Source organism: Erpetoichthys calabaricus, chromosome 5 (genome assembly GCF_900747795.2).
Source record: "Erpetoichthys calabaricus chromosome 5, fErpCal1.3, whole genome shotgun sequence".
Classification (NCBI taxonomy): Eukaryota; Metazoa; Chordata; class Cladistia; order Polypteriformes; family Polypteridae; genus Erpetoichthys; species Erpetoichthys calabaricus.
This window is the reverse complement of record NC_041398.2, coordinates 208,902,563-208,929,235: the sequence shown is the minus strand read 5'-3', so window position 1 is coordinate 208,929,235 and position 26,673 is coordinate 208,902,563. Positions and strand designations below refer to the sequence as shown.

The following is a 26,673-nucleotide window of genomic DNA, read 5'->3' as shown; positions in this document are numbered from 1 at the left end:
TGATCTTTTTCTTATTTACTCCAAGTACACCTCACTGAGGCCTGTGTATCAGAATGTGGGTGGATGTTTGAGGTGGTATAGGATTTTTGTGACACACAATCACATTTTCACTTATTCTTACTGCTTTGGCAAACTGTCCTCATGGCAGTCCACCAAACTAGATCCACAGGCAGTAGCAGGGTGCACTTGTGCGTTCATGTGCTATGATTTTACTCCACATGTCATGTGGGGTACTCATGTCTTCTCACATTATTCTAAGCATTATAGCCCCAAAACATAATTAAAAAGTTGAAAAAGAGCCAAAGAAGAATAACAGGCCATTTCCTCTATTGTGAAAATTGTTAAGATACAGAATAACAACCTTATTAAGAAGTATTTAATCAAGGACAATGTCTTATTAGAGTTTTGTTTTGATGACTAATGCTATTTTTAAACTAAAAAAAATTCTGTATATTATTTTGTATTTCAGTATTAATTGAAGAAAAATATGGGATGTTTGTGGGTCCGGGAAAGACTTAAAATATTATTATTGTCTGCCTCACAGAATAGCTGTTTATTATTCGAAGGAATGTTAATATAACTTTATGAATATTCATGTAAATAGTTGTAAGAAAGTGGAAACAGAATTACAGGAAGTCTGTAGTTAGACAGCAAGCTTCACGAAAAAGCAGTGTTTATTAGTCCCGGTGAGGCAAAGCCTATAAGTATTATTTTAACTTACTTGGATAAATATTTAGCAAAGTTAAATTGTTTATTTTAAATAGGTTATTATTTGTAATTTGCTTCTTTCCAGTTTCACTCTAACTTCATAAAATCGAAATAAAATTGGAGCAAGGTGCTATCTCTGACACAATGAAGTTTTTTTTTTTTGTTTTTTTTTTTAAGTAGAGTTTAGCTGCTGTTTAGTTTCTGGTTCAAACGATGAGAACAGTACAACATGTTAATGTTGCAAAACCTCACCTTATTAAAGGGATTTTCACAGACAGATTAGCTTTGTAAATTAAGGGAAGTCTGTAGTTGAAACTAAGCAAACACCATCCCAGTATATAAAAATCTGAGATAGCCTCTTCAGGTAACTGTGGACCAGGTAGCTTAGTGTTTATTACACGAAAATTAATTAAACTAACTTCAAATGACAGTCTATAGACCCAGCTGTCTAAAACAGAAAATATTGGTAGACAACAATTTACATTCAGGTGACATGGACCTAAGTTGTGATAATTTTAAACCCAAAATTCGATATTTGCTATATCTTGATATGTTCTTAGAACACCATAAAGATTATAGATCAGCACTATATAAACAAATACATACACGTTTTCCATACAGAATTCAAAACCTGGTATATTTTCTTATAGTAGTGATAATGAAATATTAAAGACGGGAACATGTTTTTTTTATAATTTAATAATTTTGTAATAGCTGTATCTCAAAGATACAGTCAACTCAAAAAACATCTTTTCCAAACGTTCTTGTTTTATATTTCCTCTATTTATTTTCAAGTTTCCATTATATGTATTCAACAACTTACCTGCTTCACCGACATCAGGGTTTGCCAGTCTCTATCATCTTAGTAAATTTTGCTCTCTTTCCCTGACTTTTATAAAAGAGGAAAGATATAACTCTTGATTCATTACCATGCTACTCACAGGTCATAATACATGTACAGTATTTTAGTCAGTCAGTCATTATCCAACCTGCTATATCCTAACTACAGGGTTACAGAGGTCCTCTGCAGCCAATCCCAGCCAACACAGGGCGCAAGGCAGGAAACAAACCCCAGGCAGGGTGCCAGCCCACCGCAGGGCACACACACACTTCCACACACCAAGCACACACTAGGGACAATTTCGGATTGCCAATGCACCTAACCTGCATGCCTTTGGACTGTGGGAGGAAAACGGAGTACCTGGAGGAAACCCACAAAGACACTGGGAGAACATGCAAACTCCACACAGGGAGGACCTGGGAAGCGAACCCAGGTCTCCTTATTGCGAGGCAGCAGTGCTACCACTTTTTCAAATATGGTTGAGGTCACAGGAAGGGCCCTGTAGCCTTGTGTTGAGTGTTCTTTATTGTTTATATAAAATCATTTGTATAAATATGTAACCAACACCTTAGTTAAGTTTAAAGATGACAGAAAGATGTATTACCAAATAACCTACAGTTGTTAAAATTCTGCAGATGTACCCATACAAAATTGTTGTGCTAGTATAGTATAGTATAGGTAGGCAGAGGAGGAGGAGAATTAACAGGAGTAGTAGTAGTATTGTCATGTGTGCAGAGTACAGGGAAACTCTTACTTGCATGAGTATAGAAGGATGTTAAAATAGTGGAGTATATTGTATGCTTTTTGGAGTACAAGTCAAAAAAGGTTATGCGTAATTTCTGAACCACAAGTGTCTCCTTGATCTTTATAATATTTGATGTTATTTTTTTTAAAATTAATCAGTAGGCAACAAATTTTTGCTTTACATTTAATACAATATTTTTATGTGATTTTCAAAGGTGGGCGTAAAAATAGATGCCAGCAGCTTTAGCTTGACTAGAATTGTAACCTTCATACCATTTTATATGCTGGTTAACAGAACACAATTGCACATTGAAGTCTCAGAAGAAGGGAAAGAAAATTGGACATCAGTTACATCAAATAATGTAAGTATATCTATAAAGTATTACCACTTTTTATGTGTTTTGTTTTTTATAATCTTTTTTAACTGTGATTATTTGAATCTAGATACAGTGTGATGGAATACTAATGAAGTACATGATTCTCAATTGACAATTTATTTGAAATACATTTTGTAAATATAATAAATATGTATAAAACTGTCAGTACATAATGTAATATTGTTACAAGATGTAAAAGTATACCATAAATTAATCTTTAACTAGCTTTAGAAATATAATTATTAGTGTGCTGATAAATAATGCTGCTACGTTGTTGATATGCTGTAGCTGCTTTTTCAGTTTGGGGTGATGATGATGGGCCAGTGAGAAGAACATAAGTGCTTGTCACAAATCAGACAACAGTCAGTCACATGGCAAATACATAAACAGTCAAGTGCACTCTGAAATGAGTCCAGCCTCTTCCAGAATATTTCTGAATGTATGCATAATAATAAATAAGTAAAATAAATAAAGTATTTTTAATGTTTTTTTCCCTTACAATTTTAGTCTGTACCCTTTTGGCCTGAGAAAGATTCAAAGAAACTTATGATAAAAATTTTGGGATGTGAGATGCCATCTCAAATGATAGACTTTTGTAAACAAGAAAATGGTCATCTACTGCATTTGGACAACAAGGTATGTAATAATGTATAGTAAATTAAACATAATGAAGCATAGGAGTAAGTTATGGAGGATACATGGCAATAAAAACATAATTAAAGTGAAAGCCAAAGTTTAATCCAAAAAATGAGCTTTTCTGTCAAGCGAAGCAATGATTTATAAATTACTTTCAAGGTCAATCTGTACACTTTTTAGGTTTCTAAAAACTATAGTTTGTTGATTAAATATGCTCTACAACAAACCCTTCTTGTGTGCAATCCACTTAATGCAGTATCTGCAGAATCACAGACCTCTTTAACTTCTCAGTCCTTGTGACTATTCCCACTTAAAAATATGAAAATGTCTGTGGAGACAAAGTACTTATCCAAGTTGGAAAACAGCAGGTCAGTTCTCAGTTCTAATTCATATTGATGGAGAGATCCAAGATCACAGAACTTTCAAAAATCTCTGAGATACAAATCTTTTGATCACACCCCTCATACAAATGATAGCAATAGCTAGGCTTATCTAATGGCCAAGTTCCTAAAGAATCAAAAATATATGGCAGGAAAAAGTAATGTCAAGTTACATAGAAAACAGATACACCACATCTCCCAAACATTTCTTTTCTAAACCTTGTATGATTATTAACGTACACTAAGAATTAGACCAAGAGTTCTATTTCTACTGTTGCTGTCTATATTCTAAAAAAAATCCTGTCAGTAAATGCACATACCATCTTAACACTAATTACTCTGAAATTACATTGAGACACTTTCTCTTCTAGCAATTTGTTTTTCATTTAGCTCTTTTATTAAACTTACAAGATTTCACATTCCTTTTCTGAAAAACATCTCAAAGAGTCTTCAAAGGTCTTATTCAAAACAGTTACTGTACATCTCTATGGCATTTTGCAGCCCTGTACATGTTTAATTCCAACAGCACAGAATTTTGCACATGAGCATCATCCATTAGTTAATTAGTTATTACAGTGCATCCAGAAAGTATTCAGCGCATCACTTTTTCCACCTTTTGTTATGTTACAGCCTTATTCCAAAATGGATTAAATTCATTTTTTTCTTCAGAATTCTGCAAACAACACCGCATAATGACAACGTAAAAAAAGTTTACTTGAGGTTTTTGCAAATTTATTAAAAATAAAAAAAACTGAGAAATCACATGTACATAAGTATTCACAGCCTTTGCTCAATACTTTGTCGATTCACGTTTGGCAGCAATTACAGCCTCAAGTCTTTTTGAATATGATGCCACAAGCTTGGCACACCTATCCTTGGCCAGTTTCGCCCATTCCTCTTTGCAGCACCTCTCAAGCTCCATCAGGTTGGATGGGAAGCGTCGGTGCACAGCCATTTTAAGATCTCTCCAGAGATGTTCAATCAGATTCAAGTCTGGGCTCTGGCTGGGCCACTCAAGGACATTCACAGAGTTGTCCTGAAGCCACTCCTTTGATATCTTGGCTGTGCGCTTAGGGTTATTGTCCTGCTGAAAGATGAACCGTCACCCCAGTCTGAGGTCAAGAGCGCTCTGGAGCAGGTTTTCATCCAGGATGTCTCTGTATATTGCTGCAGTCATCTTTCCCTTTATCCTGACTAGTCTCCCAGTTCCTGCCGCTGAAAAACATCCCCACAGCATGATGCTGCCACCACCATGCTTCACTGTAGGGTCGGTGCCAGGTTTCCTCCAAACGTGACGCCTGGCATTCACACCAAAGAGTTCAATCTTTGTCTCATCAGACCAGAGAATTTTCTTTCTCATGGTCTGAGAGTCCTTCAGGTGCCTCTTGGCAAACTCCAGGCGGGCTGCCATGTGCCTTTTATTAAGGAGAGGCTTCCGTCTGGCCACTCTACCATACAGGCCTGATTGGTGGATTGCTGCAGAGATGGTTGTCCTTCTCTCTCCATAGAGGACCTCTGGAGCTCTGACAGAGTGACCATCGGGTTCTTGGTCACCTCCCTGACTAAGGCCCTTCTCCCCCGATCGCTCAGTTTAGATGGCTGGCCAGCTCTAGGAAGAGTCCTGGTAGTTTTGAACTTCTTCCACTTATGGATGATGGAGGCCACTGTGCTCATTGGGACCTTCAAAGCAGCAGAAATTTTTCTGTAACCTTCCCCAGATATGTGCCTCGAGACAATCCTGTCTCGGAGGTCTACAGACAATTGCTTTGACTTCATGCTTGGTTTGTGCTCTGACATTAACTGTCAACTGTGGGACCTTATATAGACAGGTGTGTGCCTTTCCAAATCATGTCCAATCAACTGAATTTACCACAGGTGGACTCCAATTAAGCTGCAGAAACGTCTCAAGGATGATCAGGGGAAACAGGATGCACCTGAGCTGAGTTGTCATTATGGGGTGTTGTGTGTAGAATTCTGAGGAAAAAAATGAATTTAATCCATTTTGGAATAAAGCCGAAACATAACAAAATGTGGAAAAAGTGATGCGATGTGAATACTTTCCGGATGCACTGTAGATAAGTACTAGATGTGTGCAAAATTTTTGGATTTTGAATACTTTGATTTAAGGGACTTAACAATATGAAGAAAAATAGCAGAATGCTACAGTTAACTTTAAATGGGTTCATATAGCTTGATAAAACATAAGTAGTTTATTTTAAATGCAATTCTACTCACAATATTGTACAACATTTAGAAAAATATATATCCGTATTTATGATATTCTGTGAACTTTTATTAATATTTAAACTTTACATTTTCCCCCTAAATCAGTATTTTCAAGAATAAACGGTTTGTGTCCACTAATATTTTATTGTTTCAAGTAATGTTGCATATGTTGTAATAAAAATTGAAAACATTCATTTACTTTTGAAAGTGATCTAATTAAACTAAAACTGAAATTAAGTAACCAGTCTTAACATCCTTTAATAGCCACTATATGGCCACATTAAAATGTTTCCAGTCCATACTACTCTTTCACATTTAAACTAGCTTGTCATCTATAATACCAGTAGTAAGATGCATTCCTCAAAAACTTTTCTTAGAGCATGTTTCAAGATTTAATAATCAAAGGGTTTCTGTCAATAGACTTTGCCTTGTAAAAGAACAGCAATTACGACAGCTTTATAGAAGCATGTGGGTGCTGGATGTGAAACATGAGAGATGAGTCCAACCCAGACTTTACATGTAAGATTTTGCTGTTTTTTCGCTGCCAAGTCTGAATGTTATTGTTATCCCTTTTCCCTTACCCCACTACACTGTCTCTGTATACCAAAAATGTGCTAGGTGAAAGAGAAGACCTTTATCAGCAATTATCTTCAGTTTTATCAACTGCAGTGTGTTGCAAGTCAAAAAAGGAAAAGTTAAGTTGAAAATGTAACACTAATCCTAATGCTTACATTTTCTTTAAAATTTGGATATGCCTAGAGTTTGCTGCTTATTTATAAATTTAACTCAGAATCATTTGCTATGGCTGTAATATGGACTGAAAAATTCATGATTTGCTTAAATATACCCATGAAGTTTGCATACTTTTAATGTTTAAATATACCCATGAAGTTTGCATACTTTTAATGAGAAAAAAATATTTATGACTTATTCTATGCAGTTTGGAGGTGTCATTGTGGATGTCGATGTGAATGAGCATTCTTCAGTTATCAGATTCAGTGATTACCATGATGGTGCTGCTCCTTTTCTAATTATTAATCAAACAAAATCAGAAATCATTGAATATTATCAGAGGTAAGAAGTAATTTAATTTCAAATTTTCAGTGTATGTAATGTGTTATATTTCATTTATTTTCCAACCACATTCTAATTGATATTGCAACTGTGTTTTGAAATTCTTTGCATAAGACCACTTTTTCATTAGTGATTGAGGAAAGTTATTTTTTCTTTTTCTTATAATAACTTAATGTATTTGCATAGGAAATTACATCAATCAATTAATTAATCAAAGTTAATTAAGTAATGGGATATAAATAAAGAATAGCAAGATGCAAAAAAATGTACTTTGCGTTAAATGCTTACCTGAGCTTAATTTTATTAACCTGAACAGATATAACCCCCTTTGTGAAGGAGAAATAATATGCTCAGGTAAAAAAAATGTCACAGTAAATATGAAATGAAAAAGTGAAAAATGATTATTGTATTAGGGCTTACTATGCTTATCCAGGGCTACTTTTTAACACCATTCACTGGGTTTCCCTGGCATCTTGATCTTGATTACATCTTGCCTGAAGAAGGGGCCTGAGTTGCCTCGAAAGCTTGCATATTGTAATCTTTTTAGTTAGCCAATAAAAGGTGTCATTTTGCTTGGCTTTTTTCTCTAATCTATCCTTTTAATCCTTATAATTATAAGTGCCAACATAACAATAGGCTTCATGGCAATTAAGGTCAAAGCTGTCTTATTTTCAGTTAAGGCTACAAAATGAGAACAAAAGTTCAGAAACAATGTCTCTATGACCGGATAGTTAACTTTGTTAGCTGGAATGTTAAAGGTCTGAATCACGAATTAAAGAGAAGGTATTCTCTCACCTAACAGGTCTAAATGCTAAAATAGTATTTTTACAGGAGACCCACTTATTAAGCAAGGATCAGTTTCGGCTGCGCAGAGACTGGACTGGCCAAAATTCCATTCCAGGCTTACAAAGAACACTAGAGGTGTGGGAATTCTTATACATAGAACAGTCTAATTTGTAGTATCAGATGTAATATCTGATCCTGAGGGAGATGTGTGATTGTCATATTTAACTGTAAAGTGTTTTTGATAAATATTTATGCACCCAATGTCGATGATAGGGACTTCATCCAAAATGTATTTGCATCCATTCCCAATGTGAAAACTCATAAAATTATAATGGCTGGGGACATTAATTGTGTTTTAAATCCAGACCTAGATAGGTAGCTATTGTTGTCTCCGACCACGCTTCTCTGATCATGGAGCTAAAATCACTATGCCCCACATACTCATCTCGCAGATGGCATCTTAACCCACTTTTATTAACAGGCGGGAACTGTACAGAATTTATATCCAAACAAATCAATTTTTTTTAAAGACAAATACATCTTCAGAGGTTTCTGCAGGAAGTCTCTGGGAAACCCTAAAGGCTTTCTTAAGAGGACAGATTATCTCATTTCGTTACCACAGAAATAAATTGGAAACCAGGAAGGTATTGGAGCTAATCAGCGAAATTACTAGAATAGATCAAGATCATGCCAGGTGTCCAAGTGAAGCACTTCATAGGAAAACGCAGACTCTGCATTCAAAACTCAGCCTCTTAACAACTAAAGAAACTGAACAACTCATTTTTAAATCAAGACATCATTACTATGAACATGGAGAGAAAGCTAAAAATAATAAGATCTTAGCTCAACAAATCCACAAGCAAGAAGTTTGCAATGCAATCCCAGCAATTACCAACACAAACGGAGAAAAAATAATTGACAATAAAAATATAATGCACACATTTAGAGACTACTATAAGTCCTTATATTTTGTGGAGTTTAAAGAAGACAAGACACAATCTAATGCATTTCTGGGTGCATTACAGATACCACAAATATATACTCTCAGTGCAGAGGAATTGGATAAACCTCTGGCACAATCAGAATTACAGTAATCCCTCGCTATATCACGCTTCGACTTTCGCGGCTTCACTCTATCGCGGATTTTATATGTAAGCATATTTAAATATATATCGCGGATTTTTTGCTGGTTCGTGGATTTCTGCAGACAATGGGTCTTTTAATTTCTGGTACATGCTTCCTCAGTTGGTTTGCCCAGTTGATTTCATACAAGGAATGCTATTGGCAGATGGCTGAGAAGCTACCCAACTTACTTTTCTCTCTCTCTCTCTTGCTCTGACATTCTCTGCTCCTGACGGAGGGGGTGTGAGCAGGGGGGCTGTTCGCACACCTAGACGATACGGACGCTCGTCTAAAAATGCTGAAAGATTACCTTCACGTTAGTCCCTTCTGTGCAGCTGCTTTGTGAAGCGACATGCTGCACGGTGCTTCGCATACTTAAAAGCTCGAAGGGCACGTATTGATTTTTGATTGTTTGTTTTTATCTGTCTCTCTCTCTCTCTCTCTCTCTCTCTCTCTCTCTCTGACATTCTCTGCTCCTGACGGAGGGGGTGTGAGCTGCTGCCGTCATTGCAACTGCTTTGTGCCGCGGTGCTTTGCATACTTAAAAGCCAAACATCCCTATTGATTTGTTTGCTTTTCTCTCTCTCTCTCTTACATTCTCTGCTCATGATGCGCACTCCTTTGAAGAGGAAGATATGTTTGCATTCTTTTAATTGTGAGACGGAACTGTCATCTCTGTCTTGTCATGGAGCACAGTTTAAACTTTTGAAAAAGAGACAAATGTTTGTTTGCAGTGTTTGAATAAAGTTCCTGTCTCTCTACAACTTCCTGTGTTTCTGTGCAAATCTATGACCCAAGCATGACAATATAAAAATAAACATATAAACATATGGTTTCTACTTCGTGGATTTTCACCTTTCACGGGGGGTTCTGGAACGCAACCCCCACGATCGAGGAGGGATTACTGTACTAGATGCTGTAAACTCACTTCAGAGTAGGAAAACAGCAGGCCCTGATGGCTATCCTGCTGAATTTTATTAAAAAAAAAAAAATCTCAACTCAGCTAGCTCCCCTTTTATTAGCAACATTTACAGAAGCTAGAGACAATAAAATTCTGCTTCAAACTTTTCGCTAAGCATTAATTACTGTCTTTCCAAAACAAAACAAGGACTTATTACAATGTACATCATATGGACCAATTTCACTTCTGAATAATAACATTAAGATACTCTCCAAAGTCCTAGCTAGAGGGATGGAGAAAGTGCTCACTTAGTTAATATCACAATATCAAACTGGATTTGTTAAGGCAGACTCTTAGCTTCCAATCTTCGATGCCTGTTTAATGTAATATATTCACCCACAATGTGAAACACCCCGGAGATATGATTGTTGTTGGATTGAAATGGTTAAATGGAACTACCTTTTCACTACATTGGAGAAATTTGGGTTTCGTCTGAACATTTGAGCATGGATCAAATTACTGTATACCAGTCCAGAAGCATCAGTTTGTATTAACAACAGTAATTCAGACTACTTTAAAGTAGAACATGATACCAGACAAGGATGCCCCTTTTCACCTCTGCTTTTTGCAGTCGCCATTAAGCCACTGGCAGTTCATTGTCGAAATGCTTACAAGATAAAGAGGATTATCAGAGAAGGACTTGAACAGAAAATTACTCTATATACAGATGATATGGTACTGTATATATCAGATCCACAAAATACTGTGCCTGCAGTCCTAACAGCATAAACAGAATTTCAAAAGATTTCTGGTCTCAGAATTAATTTAAATAAAAGTGTACTCTTTCCAGTGGATTCTCAAGCACACAATATTTGATTGGACACCTTCCCTTTTATCATCGCAGATCAGTTTAAATACCTAGGGCTAAACATCACAAGTAAACATACAGCTCTTTGTCAACAAAATTTTGCCATCTGTATGGAAAGAATTAAGCAAGACTTACATAGATGGTGAACCCTTCATCTCACTTTAGCTAGAAGAATTAGCATTGTTAAGATGAATATCCTTCCTAAGCTTCTTTTTTATTTCAAAACATTCCAATATACATTAATAAATAATTTTTTAAGAAATTAGATTCAGCCATAACCTCTTTTTTTTTTGGAATTCAAAACATCCACGTATTCAAAGGGTTACCCTACAAAGACCTAAGGCGGAAGGTGGCATGGCTCTACCTAACTTTCAGTTTTATTACTGGGCAGCAAATTTACAAGCTATAAAAACGTGGACATGGACACAAATAGATGAACATACATAGGCTTGGTCTGCAATAGAAATAAAATCCTGCAGTACTTCTTTATATTTCTTGCTTTTTTCCCATAATACATACAAGTCATCGCCAATATACTAACAATTGACTTGTGCTTCACTCACTCAGAATATGGAACCAATGTAGGAAGTACCGTATTTTTCGCTTCTTAAGACGCACCTGACCATTAGATGCACCTAGGTTTAGAGGAGTAAAACAAGAAAAAAAATATTCTGAACCAAATGGTGTACTAATATAGCAGAATAATATTTCAACCATGTAAAGTCAACAGTGGTATTCAGAACCATCATCACTGTCATTAACAAATGAGGAGAGACTTTAAGGTTCACGCACTCTTCAGAACTCCTCATCGCTAGTGTCAGAATTTATGAAGCTCAGTTGCTCACAATCACTTTGCAGGAGCACATACCTATCACGTGGCATAACCTGTCCAAAGCCACCAGGGGACAAAGCACGTTTGGACCAATGCTCCCTGAAGTTATATTGCCAGTCTAGTCCCTTCTCTATTTGTAATGCCACAAAGCCCTTCATCTCGTCTTTTGTTGTGGGTTTCCACTTTGAAAAACGAGAATGCAGTGCAAGCGCGGCCCACGATTCAAAAAATTGCTCTGCATACCTGTTTGTCTCGTCTGACAGTAACTGAAAGGCAGCCTCAGGACAGAACAGCCTGAAGTAGTCCAGCAGCTGGTAATCTGTCAAGTCCAACAGCAAGCCTTGTCTTGTGGAGTCCGGTAGCCAGTTTAGCTCCCATGGATCAATGTCTGGGTATTCCTCCCACATGAACCTTGCTGTAGGTGCACCGGCTGCGCGAATGCGCTCAGCTGGGGTGCCATCGGTTGGTGTTCGATCAGCTGATGCCAGTTCCTCACTCTCTTGTTCGATCTCCTGATCACTCTCAACATAATCAGGTTCTGAAAAATCAGAGTCCGACTCAGCGATAATGCGCAAAACATCGTCTGCTGGGTATTTTGTTTTCTGCATTCGCTTCGCTCCCTCATGAGATGTCAATGCCATCTTGCCTTTGTTTACATTTCGTAACTCACACACATGCAAGGATTAGGTGCCGAGTCAATGAGTCTAAAATTTCCCCAAGCAGAGGGGGAATGCCTGTAATGTAATGGTGAGTTTTGTCGCCATTAACAGCTGATTGTCGCCGTCTACCCCTGGAGGTCAACTTTTGTCAGGTAATACACATCACGGTCTCTGACGCAATATTCGCTCCATAAGATGCACAGACATTTCCACTCTTCTTTTGGGGAAAAAAAAGTGTGTCTTATGGAGTGAAAAATACGGTATTTTAATATGGAGAAGCTTTTATCTATGGCACCTCTGCATGAGAAACACCTTTTTCCCTCTCAAATGTGTGCAGTTTTTAATGTCTGCAAAACATTCGAGATTAAATCACTTAGAGATCTGTACACAGACAATGTCTTTGCATCCTACGAACAATTATACTTCAGATTAGAAACTTTGTTAAACAGAACCTGCCCAGTTTTCCACACCTCCCACCTACCTCTATGCCAGAAAAAATATTGATCAGTCTTGAGGACTCTAGACAGCATTTCCTTAATATATAAAACCATTTTAAAGTCCCTCCCTTTCAAAGTTCCAAGAGTACAGTGGGAAAAGGATCTCTCACTCAACATTTCAGAAAAGGAGTGGAAGGTAGCAATGCACAGAATTCACTCGAACTCCATATGCGCAGAGCACACAATTATTCAACTCAAATCTGTCTCGCTTAAAATTGTCCAAAATATTTCCAGGGCAAGATCCAACCTGTGAATGTTGCAGTCAAGTTCTAGCCTCACTGGGCCACATGTTTTGGGTGTGCACCAAATTAACATCATTCTGGACCAAAATCTTTAAATGCAATTCATACAGCCTGGGAGTCACAATCCCTCCTAACCCATTAACAGCTGTGTTTGGTTTACTTCCAGATGGGCTTAAAGTGGAGAAAGACAACTCAATAATTTAGGCATGTTTACAAGCCTTAAGTATTACTCCTTTGGCCATGCTCTCATTCTCAGGGGTGGGGTTTGATTTGTTTTCAATCCTATTTTTTTGTAAAAATTGATCTATTTGTACGGAATGATTACAATAAAATTAATTTTAAAAAAAAGGGGAGAAGGACAAACTGTAATTGACTTTACTATACTGTTGGCACGTAGCTTGTCTTGCTAAACTGGAATAATCCTAACTCTCCTATTTTAAATCAGTGGATAAATGATGTTAATACTACTTGAAATTGGAAAAAAATCAAATTCTCACTTATAGGATTTGTACAAAACTTTTTCAAAACCTGGCAGGGTCTAATCAATAACATTTTAGAATAAGCATTTAAATTGAGGAAGCAGATTCTCTTGTAAAACTTGACTTATTTGAATAGAATGTTATTTGATTTTAATAAAATCAATAAAATCAAAAATAAAGAAAAAAGAAAAAGTGAAAAAACATAACTGACTAATTGGCTATGGTATTTACCCTCACATGCATATTATGTTAGATAACTGCTCCAAATTGGCCCTGTGAATGTTGGTGCAGTATGTGCATGAACGTGTACTGCAGTGGGATAGCACCCTTAATAGTTTGATTGCTACCTTGCACTTGTTGCTGTCAAGAGAGTCTCTAGCTTTCCAATGAGCCTGATTTGAATTAAGCAGGTTTGAAAATGTTATGCTAATATACATTTTTCTACCATAGTCTAGCTGGCATATTAACATACAGTAGCTGAAAATCTTTGCTTTTTACTGCAGGTGGGGTTACCAGTAGAAACAGAATTCATATTTTATCATTTCCACATGTCTAACTGGAAGCTGCTAACTTACTGTATATGCAGCAGAAACATTTATACAGTCATGCTCTGACTTATGGCTCAATTTGGGAACGAAGTGTAGAGGTCATTGCAATGGAGGCACTATGAGTCAGGTGAGGCACAGTGGTTAGCACTGATGCTTTACAGCTCAGTTCACATTTGAGGCTACAATGATGCTTCCCTAGCCCTCAGGGACACTTAAAAGACCATTGTACAATTATAATCTATTCAAAGCTAATTCAGTTTCTCCTTCCTCATTGACTTCAATGCATTTTGCACAGTCTGCTGAAATTCTCAAACATTTCCACATTTTCGGCAAACTTGAGGCAAAGCAAAGTCAGTGAGGCTTGTTCATCACTAGTTACAAGCTGTCAATCCACCAGGGTGCATACAACCACCCTAACCCCCGACACATAGAGGCAGGATATAGGTTCAGTACAACACCCGGGTTTATTTACAGTTTTTAAAGTGCACAAAACACCAACACCGCAACACACAGTCCCTTCTTGCCGCTAATCCTTCTCCCTTCACTCCTCCTCAGGCTTTGTCCTCTTCCTCCTGACTCTGGCCCCTGAATGTTGAGAACTGGCGCCTTTTATAGCGCCCAATCTGGAAGAACTCCGGGTGCCCAACAAGCTTCTTCTGGCCACACTTTTGGGTGTGGCAGACGTGTGGCCAAATAAGGCCCTGGAAAGGTCCATGCGCCCCCTGGCCCTGTTGGAAACCAAGGGGGCTGCCTTCTGTCAGCCCAGGGGAGAAACTGTTTCAAAAATACTCTCTCACCCGGTCCTTCCACACTCTGGGCGTACTGGCTGGGTAAAAGTTGTGGCTACCTTCCACAAAGCATGCTTCCCTCCAACACAGTAGCATAATGCCTGACATTTTTATTGATAAATATGTGTAATTTTTATTACTTTTCTTATTAGCAAAAGGGTAACAGTAATGAATATATTGGCCTCTACTCTCAACCAGTGGCATTTTAAAGTACCCTTGCTGAAATTATAGTACCAAGGAGCAATATTTGGCATAGAACCTAAAATATGAAAAAAAACTGCAGAGGCAACACAGATTTTACTTTATGCCAAATTTTCTTTTTTCATTTGGATGGAGTTAATGCTTTTAAGACATCAGCAGAACAATAGAAGAAACAAGAGTCTTTCAGTATAGTAAATTGTATTTAAACAAATTTTGTAACACAGTTGGATGGAATTAATACTAAATAATGAGTTAGGTAATGAATATAAACAAAATTTGTTAGCACCGCTTGTAGTTAGCATTGTTATCTCATGGTTCAGCTCCAGCCCAGGTCACTGTTGATGTGGTGGGTTCCATATTCTCCCCATGTCCCCTAGTTTTTGTACCAGGTACATTGTTTTGCTCCCATAACAATTAACTGTAATTTCTCTAAATGAATGTGTTCGAGCGTATATGGGAGTTCATAAGCCCTAAAATGGGTTGGTGTACTGTCCAGGGTTCATTTATTCCTTGCATTTATTTCTGTGGGTATGTTCTGGCTTCTTGCATTGGAAAAAGTGTGTTTGGAAGGTGTGGGAATAGACACTTTATATCTTTAGTCCAATATAATTTGTTTTTCTGGATTATATGACCACATTGGGCCATCCCCATTCCAAGGCTTGTTCTTTCTTTCTGCCCATTTATAACCTCCAGTCACCATAGATGGAGTATATGATTTTTTTTTCCCATGTTGATAATTTTATTTGAAATTGTGTTGACATATTATTCATGATTTTGCAAATCTGTTTCCTGCAGCAAAGAAAAAGAGAAACTGGAATTACATCCTGGTAAAGCAGTTTATTACACCTGGACAAACCCAACTAAATCCAGAATATTAAAATGGAAATGTGGAAAAATAACAGGAGAATTACATCCTGAACAAGTATGCAGATTTGTCGTTATTATTCACTATTAAATGCAATGTGACTTATATAAAGCAGCTGAATGGTTACTTGATAAATGAAAATTGTAAAGTCATATATTCAGTATGCTTGAATATTGAAGTGTGTCTAGCAATACTTAGTGGCATATTCCAATAATAATTACCTTTTATTTAAACATACGGAGTAAAAAGTTGAAATGTAATCTAAGAAAACAGATATAGATTGCAAAGAGATTCCTAGAGAAGTAGTTATGAAAATGGAGTAATAAATAATTGATGAAACTAGAAATATATTTGTAGTATTGCTTGGGCAATTCATTTAATGGTAAATTTCTGTCTCATGAAAGGTATGGTATTTTCTTGCAGCTTTCAATAATGCAGTCTTGGATAATTGAAGTACAGATTGTAGTGACTTATTTAGCATAAAAATGCTGATAATTGGCCTCTAAATGTGTTTTGGTTGTAAAAACAAATTTAAGTATTAAGCAAAAATGTATACTTAAGAACACAGTAGCTTTTTTATTTCAAATTATTTCTGCTGTTTCATTTTCTATGAGATTTGTCCTAATTTGGTCATTTCCGTGTTGCTGAATTTGTTGAATTTTATGTGGTAATACCTGGTGGTATTCAGTACGTTTTTCTATTTGTATATTTACAGTAACACTGGAAAAATGCCAAAGAAGGTTTTCCACTCACCTGAAAGTATTTCAGGACTACCAAACTAACATAAAATTATAATTTAAATTTCTTTATTTTTTTTAGGATAATTTCTTGGAACAAAGCAATATTTATCTTGTATCATTTTATGAAGGACTTCAGCGGGTTGCATTGTTCACAGAAGATATTCAAGTATACAGACTTATCTGTGACAGTGAAAAAGCACAACTTGCCGAACTAGATGTTGTAATATCATTACAAAATATAGGAATTTCTTTAGTTAATAACAATTGCAAGCAAGAAGTCTCCTTCATTGGCATAACAAGGTAATCATTGCTACTTAGAGATATTAACTTTGTTATCACATAAATTTTGTTCTAATTTACACTGTATTCTTCCCTTCCAATTGTTCTATATTTTGAATGCATATATTGTTGCTTCACTAACTTGGGTTTTCTTAAGGCACTTTCATTTCCTGCTGTTTGCTAGCCAGCTGTATATGAGGATAAAAAACGCATGTAAACTGAACCGACCCAGCATAAAAGGGTCCAATATTGAGCATTAATATTCTTTAAAATTAACTAGAGCCGTTTGCAAAATTAGGTCTTTTCCTGTACCCCATGCTCACTACAAACTGCAATAGAGAATCAGGTTGCAGAAATAAATGAATAGAAAGTTGTAGTGCATTTTAGCTCTATCTTTGAATAAATCATATTGAGTTACTGCAGTATCAGAAGACTAGTACAGATTGAGTATCCCTAATCCAACATGCCATCGGACCAGATGTATTTCAAATTTCAGATATTTTCAGATTTTTGAATATTTGCATATACATAATGAGATATCTTTGGGACACCCTTGATCAAGTAAGTAAATGCAGCAAAACCACCCAAATGATGCACATTATAATTCATATCACTTATCCATTATTATAGTGTGCATTGACGTGACTCCAAGTGATAAATATGATGTACAGACTATTTTTCTTTTAAGAAGGCCAATTCTGCATATTTGCACTGAAGAGCTTTTATTGGCTACATGTTTTTACTTCTTAGGGAACCATCTGGTTAGGAATATCTCAGCCAAGCTTCACTCATTCATGTTACTGGAAGACATTAACCAACCAACGAGCCACTACATTCAGTTTTCGTATGGTGCTGGTGCACATACATACAACATAACGTGTTTCTGCCAGTGTAACAAAATTGCCAACATAAAAAGGCAATTTTCAGAAATGTTGGGTTTTCCTAACATAACAGGAGAAATTTACTGAACTGTTATTGCAATAAGGGAATGAAGCTGCTTTTGTTAACCATAAGCAGTGAAATTCCTTCAATGTATAAGGCATCTGTGATGCTAAGATGAGACTGACAAATATTATAACTCAGTGGCCAAAGTCATCCCATTATTCATTTATTTTGAGGCAAAGTAACTTTGGCAGATGTACGTGGTGGTTAGAGACTTGATAAGGTAGCTAGCTGAACCTTCAGTTTTTCAAATTGCCTATATGAATCATTGTAACAACAATCATCTCATTACTTGTGCCAGGTGATAGTTGCTGATACTGGCACCTTTTGCCTTACACCCAGAAAGCAGAAGAGAAGTGCTACAACCTATGTTCTCTCAAAGCTGTGTGGCTGCTTGTCCACACAGGCCCTTTGCACTGTCTCCCAGGTGTTATTATCTTATGTCACATGGGACAAAGCTTGTTGACTGTGTTTCCTTGCTTAACAACACTCAGAGCTTCACTGGGTACCCTTCAGTATTTGATCATATGTCAACCCCTCATGCAGCTTAATGCTTTGTAGGACCACCTTTCCCCTATAGCGCACCACCAACACCCCCCCTCCCCCTACCTTGGGATCATAGATCATATTGATAGTGCTTTGCAGACCTCTAAGCTGCCATGTTTGATGTAATAAATCCATTATGAATTTGTGCATATTTTATTTTCATCCACGTTTTGGACTATGCATATTTTCATGCTTGAATCCAAGCAGAACTTTAATAAAAGAGACCCCTAGTGTGGAATTTTCAACCTGTGACGTCATTTCAGTGCTCAAAACATTTCAGATTTTGGGATCTCGAATTAGCGATACTCATCCTGTATACAACAGCCCTCCTTCTCCACCCTGACATATTAAACATGAATATGTTAGCCTTCCAATTATTTTTAAGTAAACATTTTTTTCAATCTTTTTAAGTTTAACGTAATTTTTTGATTAGATGCATGAATTTCCCATTGGGATTAATAAAGTATCTATCTATCTATCTATCTATCTATCTATCTATCTATCTATCTATCTATCTATCTATCTATCTATCTATTATGTAAATGTCTTGCTCATGGTATATAGAGTCCTCTGTCTTAACATTACAATGCGTGGCTCTTTGTATTGTGTTAGCCCATAAATTTCCAGCAGCCCATATCATCCGGGAGACCTTAAATCACGGCACATTACATGCTGCTGCTATGCATTATAGTTGTATGATCATAAATAGGGTCTGGTTCTGTGTCCATCACCTTTGATGCCATGGATTCTCTGTAGCTCTAACATGTAGTTCCATGGTCTGGATGAATGACAAGTGAAAAAAGTGATACAACACAATAACAGGAAGAAACAGCATGGCAGGTAGTTGTAAACATTGGCACAAATTTTTATTAGTATATTTAAATAAAATGTTTTTTTTCAGTATGAAATTGCTATGCTAGAAGCACTAATAAAGCTATGTAATGTACTGGTTTAATTGCTGATGGTATGTATTTTACATGTTGCATTAGTTTTCTCTGGGTAGTTGAGTGTGGGTGCTTCTTCCGAATCAAATGTCAGTCTCTTGGAGCAATGAGGCAGCAATGATAACAACTTTCACATTATATTTTCACAATATAAATATGCTTTCTTTTTGTAATTTTTACAAATATTTTTTTCATGTAGTACCTCTTTCTATGCTTTTATGCAGTTCTGATTTTTTGTATTAATATGTAATTGTGTGAAGAAAGAGTGTCATTTTTTCTTTAAGCATTTTAAGCAACTCATTTTAAAACTGTGGCACTTTTTCTTTAATATTTAGAATTGTTTTCTTATTTTACAAATTGTGCTGTTTTGTTGTAATGTGAAGTTTTTGTTTTAAACAAAGTTTGATAGTGTGATGAAGCAAGCTTTAATTACTAATAAGTGATTATTTCTTAGTTTTAGAAATTCAGTTGTTATTTAACCTGTAGGTAGTATCTATTTGTTGTGTAATCTGCCATTGAATCTGACAGGCTAGCTAAAGCACAGTAGTTAATAAACATGTTGTAAAAAAATATCCATGGATTGAACCTCACTCTGTAAAAGTCAGTGGCAGTCCTCAATACAGATATGTGTTTTAAATCTTTGAGGATAATTATGTCTGTTGTTGGAGCTTCTTCTGTTGGTGTTTCCTTCTGTTTTGTTGTTTAATTCTACTCCAAAATACAATGCCTTCTTTTTTATTTTATTTTAAAGACTCATATTTTGACCTTGAAAATATGGCTGTCTTATGATAAGGAAGATAACAGTTTTTATGCATTATGCAAAGAGTTACAGTACAAGTAAGATGCTTGGCATATTATATATACTTGTATAATCACAACCCCAATTCCAAAAAATAGAATATAGAACAGTAGAAAATTGAAAACATATCAAATGTTTAAAATGAGAAAATGTACCATTTTAAGAAAAGAATTGGGTCATTTTGAATTTGATGGCAGCAACAGGTCTCTCTTTTAACAACAGTCCGTAAACGTCTAGGAACTGAGGAGACCAGTTGCTGGACTTTTGGGAGAGGAGTGTTGTCCCCTTCTTGTCTAATAGATGGTTCTAGCTGCTTAACAGTCCTGGGTCTTTTTTATCATATTTTCTGTTTCATGATGTGGAAAAATGTTTTCATTTGGTGAAAGGGCTGGACTGCAGGCAGGCCAGTTCAGCACCCGGACTCTTCTACTTTGAAGTCATGCTGTTGTAATAGATGTAGTATGCATTTTAGTATCGTCTTGCTGAAATTTGCAAGGTTTTCCCTGAAAAAAAAAAAAAAAAGTCATCTGGGTAGGAGCATATGTTGCTTTAAAACCTGTATATACGTTTCAGCACTGATGGTGCCTTTCCAGATGTGCAAGCTGCCAATTCCATAGGCACTAATGCATCCCCATACCACCAGAGATACAGGCTTTTGAATTGAGCACTTATAACGACCCAGATGGTCCCTCAGCTCTTTAGTCTGAAGGACATAGTGTCAATGTTTTCCAAAATGAATTTCAAATTTCAATTCGTCTGACCACAAAGCAGTTTTCCACTTTGCCTTGACAACGGTGTTTCAGGATCATGTTCACATTTGGCTTCTTCTTTGCATGATAGAGCTTTATCCTGCATTTGTGAATGGCACAACGAACTGTGTTCACAGACCATGATGTCTGGAAGTCCTCCTGAGCCCATGCAGTGATTTCCATGACAGAGTCATGCCTGTTTTCAGTGCAGTATTAATATTCGGCCTTATCCCTTCCACACAGAGATTTTTCCAGATTCTCAGAATCTTTTGATGATGTACTGTAGATGGAGATATTCGAAGTCTTTGCAGTTTTAATGTTGCAGAATAATATTCTGCAATTGTTCCACAATGTGTAGATGCAATTTTTTGCAAGACCTCTGTCTATCGTTACTTCTGAGAGACTCTGTCTCCCTAAGATGCTCTTTTTATGCCCAGTCATGTTACTGACCTGTTGCCAATTAACCTAATTCGTTGCAGAAGGTTCCTCCAGCTGTTCCTTTTTAGTACCACTTACTTTTCCTGCCTTTTATTGCCCCTGCTCCAACTTTTTTGAGATGTGTTGCTGCCATCAAATTCAAAATGAGCTAATATTTTTCATTAAATAGTAAAATGTCTCACTTTCAACATTGTATATATTTTCTAAGTTCTATTGTGAATAAAATATGGGTTTATGAGATTGGCAAATCATATACACATACCAGGGGCTGAAATCCATAGAACAATTTCTGTATAACATGGAGAAAATATTTTCCAATGGTGTTTACGAATGGAATGAGTACTTCAAACATAATCAAACAAGTGTTAAGCACGAAGAAGAAACAGGGCACCCATCCAAGTCCATTATAGACGATAATGTTGAGCAAACCTGTACCATGATTCTGACAAATCAGCTATGATCTTAGCTTCTGGCATACCTTCAGCCCATAAAAAGCAGATCACTGATAACTGCCCTTAGGAGAATGGAGTGGCCAAGATTACTCCTAGAAAACAACTAGATGACCAATTAAGGTTGAAACTTTACTGCTGTGACCACAGACACACCAGATTTAAACATGTAGGACGGGGAAAGCTGTACAGCCAACCCAAACAAAAGTATGACAAAAGTGAAGATAATTTTCAGTTTACCATTGTAGGTTATTGCCAAAGGATGATATTACTGACTACACTTACTGAGGAATACATGCAGTTATTAATCCAAAAAGCCAGTGAATCTAATCTTATATAAACAAAAGCATTTTCTCTTTTTTTATACTGTATTATTACATAACAGAATTCATTACTTGACAGCTCGGATATTGTGTGGGAAACCAAACCAAAGCCAAAATCAAGATGGAAACCTATGAGCATCAAGCACTCAGAATTACTTGAAGCAGAATTTAGGCGATATATAGAGTCTGGTCCTGTGAGTGATTCAATTATTGATCTTGCACCAGATTTCCAGGTTAGAATTAATGTTTATCTTTTTTTTTTTCTTTTTTTTTTTCTTCCCTTTAATAACAACATTTCTTTTTTTTTATTTTTGGTGTTTTTTTCCTTTTAATCATAGGTATTTTTGACACCTACTGGCTCAGAAATGAAAATGTTTCTCCCCAATGAAGCACCAATCAGAAGGAACTTCTTACCAGCTTTAAAAGTGGAGTACAGTGTTTCGGCACGGCAGAAGTCCTACAGAATTCAGCTTTATAGGATACAGGTAGGTATTTCTCTGCCTGCTGTAGTACAGTATTTTGTTTGGAAAAACCTCTTTGAAAGTACCTTAACGTAAAACATAGTTTCCTGGTTCATTCATCTTGAAGGAATATGTCTGTCCTTACTTTTCCACTTTGTTATATTCGAAAAATAAAAACAACAAACATTCTAAGTTTAAAAAAAAAAAAAAAAAGTACAGTAAATGATAATGTCTTTCTGGTCTAAAAATAATACTTCTACAATTATTTGACATATGTAAATCATGAAATAGTTTGTATACTACTGAAATATTAATGACAGGTACACATGCACACGTTAATTGCTGTATGGTTCAAACTGAGTATTTATAGTTGCAGAACAGATTTTTACCCAAAACTTTTTCATTTATTTTTGAATTCACAGATCCAAAATCAGCTTCCTGGTGCTATCTTTCCATTTGTATTTTTTCCTGTAAAACCTCCAAAGTCTGTCACAATGGATTCAGGTTAGTAAAAACTACAGTGACTGACCAGTATTATTCTTATCTAAGATGATCATGTTCGCAAAAATTAATAAGTTGAACTTAAGTTAGTTTTTAGCGTCATGATAGAGCTACTTATGGTCATACATTAAATTGTCTGATGTACTTTTCTGTAAATACTGGTAAATATTGTCCACGCTTGTCCCTTTTTATGAGTGTTTTTTCCTTAAAGCCTTATAGAACAATTAGAGAACTAAACTAAAACTGCTACTCTTTACTGTTATTTAAAATAGAATTAGGCAATTAATGAGCTCCATTCAAGCTAACAAGAATCAACAAGTATTATTTGTTTCAATGTGTAGGTATGTTATCCGTATTTCTTATTTTAGACAGAAGGCGTCGCTGAAGTGCAAAAATGAAAGGATTGTCAAAGATCATAATAGGAAAGACTCAAAGATATAGTACTGACATCATAGAAATGCCTTATTATACCTGAGGATTATTTTCATTAAAAGTGAGTGCAGATGGATGTTCCAGCACATTATCTTGGAAGTTACAAAGCTTAAGAAAAGAGAGCAATGCATTTAGAGTAGCTGTTCCCTTTGGAGTATTCCTCAACTTTAAAAATGTATACAGAATTTCTTCTGTATCTCAGAAGTAAATGCTGTTGTTGTATTTGGGATCATTACATAAAATTTAGATCTTTCTGTTGTGTAGTACTGTACAAAAGTCGTAGACATGTACAAAAATTCCTGTATAGTGAAGATGGTTTCAAAAATAATGAAACAAAACAATTCTAAATAATAAAAATGTACTATACAGAGCAGTAAACAGTAAAAATCAAATCAATACTTGGTGTGAAAAGCTTTTGCCTTTAAATCTGCATCAGTTCCTTTAGGTATACTATTACGCAATTTTACAAAAATAAAATCGGCTAGTATTTTTTTCCCAAGCAGCTTAGGAAAATTGCCACAGTTCTGCAGAGTTTGGCTGTCTCTCTCACTTTTTGTAATCCCTTTTACATAAATCCTTGTTTTTCATTTTTCCAGAAGAAAGTTCTTTTGACCTAGGCCACATTTTTGGGGTCATTGTCCTTCTGCAGAATGAAATTGCCTCCATGATGGTACTGCAATCTGCTTGTAGTTCTCAGCATTGAGGATTCTGACAACATCAACAACTTGTCTCAGTTTGCAGAAATCCTATAACTACAAGTAAACCTGCCGTGTTTCTCTGTGTGCTGCAGATGCTCATCCACGAAGAGATCTCCAGCTCTTCTATGGACAAACAATCTCTTGTTTGAGACAAAAATTTAATGGCACTGATAAATAATTAAATAATAGTGACAATAGATACATAAACAATGCAAAAAAGTCGTTTTACAAATTTTCATTTAAATCACAATCACAAAAGGCATCCATAGATGATAAAAGTATACAATTAAATGACGTTTCCTAACTTGTTGTATATATGTAGGAAGTCAAGATGTTGTTGTTTCCTTTGCATTATGTGACTTTTTTTTAAAGAGGGTAAAGTTGCTGTAATGTTTTTGCCTTGAGGACAAGGAACATCATGTTATTCCCCATTGTTAGATAAATGCATCAAAATTGAAATGAGTTTAATAAGGAAGGTATCACATTTAAGGACTGCACTTGTTAAAACACCTCATATTTCTCAGAGATTCCAAGACTTATATGAAATGTGTAAAGCAAAGTGATGGTGATTTTTACAGCAATTTGATGTAAAGAAAGCCAGGGTATGAAAAGGGACACAAAGCAAAAGTAACTAAATAACAGACAACTCGGTCACAGTATCCATCCATCCATCAATTATCCAACCTGCTATATCCTAACTACAGGGTCACAGGGGTCTGCTGGAGCCAATCCCAGCCAACACAGGGTGCAAGGCAGGAAACAAACCCCAGGCAGGGCACCAGCCCACCACAGGACACACCCACACACCAAGCACACACTAAGGACAATTTAGGATCACCAATGCACCTAACCTGCATGTCTTTGGACTGTGGGAGGAAACCGGAGGACCCGGAGGAAACCCACGCAAACACGGGGAGAACATGCCAACTCCACGCAGGGAGGACCCGGGAAGCGAACCCAGGTCTCCTTACTGCGAGGCAGCAGCGCTACCGTGCCGCCCCTCAAAGTTTCCTTCCCTTAAAAATTAAATTCAATACATTAATTTAGTTTGCTTCAAATTTGGGTGCCTCAGATTTTGGATTATTTTTTGGGCGATCAATATTACTATGTGGCCCACCCACTAATTTCAATGCTAGGAGAAATACTGTTATTTCACTTATGGAAGTCATTGTGTATTTAGACCTTCAGAGATCTTTATATAATAGACAAAATATTTGCTATCTTTTGTCAAAGTTTTCTCAGTTATAGAATTCCTTTAATACATCATATTTCTAGATTTAAGTCATAGACTTTGTTAAAAGGATTCAGCCTAACTCCCCTAATCTTCCATCAGCATCCATGGTTAGACTTTATCAATTAATATCACAGTATGCACCTCCAGATGGTCTTTACACTTGGAAAGACACCTTTCTAATATTCAGTGACACCAGGCAAAAATTCCTTCTAGTAAAACACCAGTGTTCCTGCAGCACCAATTTCTGCATATCCCTTAAAGAGACACATCTCAAATGCAGCATCTGAAATGACTAACTCCTTGTAGTCTGGAACCGTGACATAAGCCCCTGGTAGCCAGCTGTCAGTCTCTTCTCGAATTACTAATGGGAAGCATATTTTCATTTTCATTCCACAACCCACTAAACCGCCACATACCCCTACCCCCAATACCTGATCTCAGGTGTCATGGAGTAGTATTTTAATGTTCCCTTTAAGCACGTCACAAGTGTACAGAGCTTGTTCTTTTGCCAATGTGGATTTGTACTTTTCCAAAATTATCTTGCCTATTATTTTCTTAGTGGTGTAACTAATAGATCTTTGTCAACTGTGTGAAGCACCCCAAGTGTTTAATAAGCTGAGTTTGCGCATCAGAAGCATTTTTAGTACCAATTTTAATATTTATGCTTTTTTTGCTGCACACAGAACCCAAGCCCTTGGCAGATGTCAGTATAGTAACTCGTTCTGCTGGACACTCTAACATATCTCGCATAAAGTAAGTTGACAATATATAAACATAATTTACAGACATAAGGTACTGTACATTTAGCTTTTGTGATGTCTCATTTGTATTTTCTTACTTTTTTTATTTCATTTAATTTTTGATCACAAGTTCAGAGTGTAATAATATAGCCTAGCTAATGCTTCTTACATTGCAGGAATTTTTACTTTAAACTGTAACTCCTGTAACTTCAACTGGGTTAAAAAAAATTCTCTGTGACTTACATTTTATAACTTATTAATGTGTAAGCAGATCCTGAAAATATTTTAATCTAATGTATTATTCAGAAGTAGTAATATAGAACTGATAATATTGTTTAACATTTGTCAATTATCATTGATTAGGTATTTTAAGGTGTTAATTCAGGAGATGGACTTCAAGATGGACATGGGTTTCTTATATGCTCTTACTGAGATTTTTACTCAAGCAAATCAAGAAGCAGTGGCATCAGGACTAGAGGTAGGAGGCAGAAACGATAGCAATTTAGTATAAATAGGTCCATGTGATGTACTGTATTAAATAAACAGTTTATTTTAAAAAATGTGTTAATTAAATGTGGAAAACATTTCTAGTGTTTTCATTACAGTGTATAAATACAGTGCAGT

The 26,673-nt window shown here is 36.2% G+C and overlaps 2 protein-coding genes across 4 annotated transcripts in view; one reads left to right on the top strand and one right to left on the bottom strand.

Annotated features, from left to right (window-relative positions):
- Positions 1 to 26,673, bottom strand: part of LOC114652196 (guanine nucleotide-binding protein G(q) subunit alpha) — a 634,881-nt gene that overhangs the window by 42,907 nt on the left and 565,301 nt on the right. The window lies entirely within an intron of this gene.
- Positions 1 to 26,673, top strand: part of vps13a (vacuolar protein sorting 13 homolog A) — a 285,577-nt gene that overhangs the window by 210,996 nt on the left and 47,908 nt on the right. For both annotated transcript variants that reach the window (XM_028802445.2, XM_028802446.2), the window contains exons 50-59: positions 2,509 to 2,655; positions 3,178 to 3,306; positions 6,853 to 6,986; positions 15,705 to 15,831; positions 16,594 to 16,814; positions 22,063 to 22,216; positions 22,322 to 22,468; positions 22,867 to 22,948; positions 25,993 to 26,062; positions 26,413 to 26,527. In XM_028802445.2, coding sequence (XP_028658278.1) covers positions 2,509 to 2,655; positions 3,178 to 3,306; positions 6,853 to 6,986; positions 15,705 to 15,831; positions 16,594 to 16,814; positions 22,063 to 22,216; positions 22,322 to 22,468; positions 22,867 to 22,948; positions 25,993 to 26,062; positions 26,413 to 26,527 — 1,326 coding nt within the window. The remainder of the gene's footprint in view (positions 1 to 2,508; positions 2,656 to 3,177; positions 3,307 to 6,852; positions 6,987 to 15,704; positions 15,832 to 16,593; positions 16,815 to 22,062; positions 22,217 to 22,321; positions 22,469 to 22,866; positions 22,949 to 25,992; positions 26,063 to 26,412; positions 26,528 to 26,673) is intronic.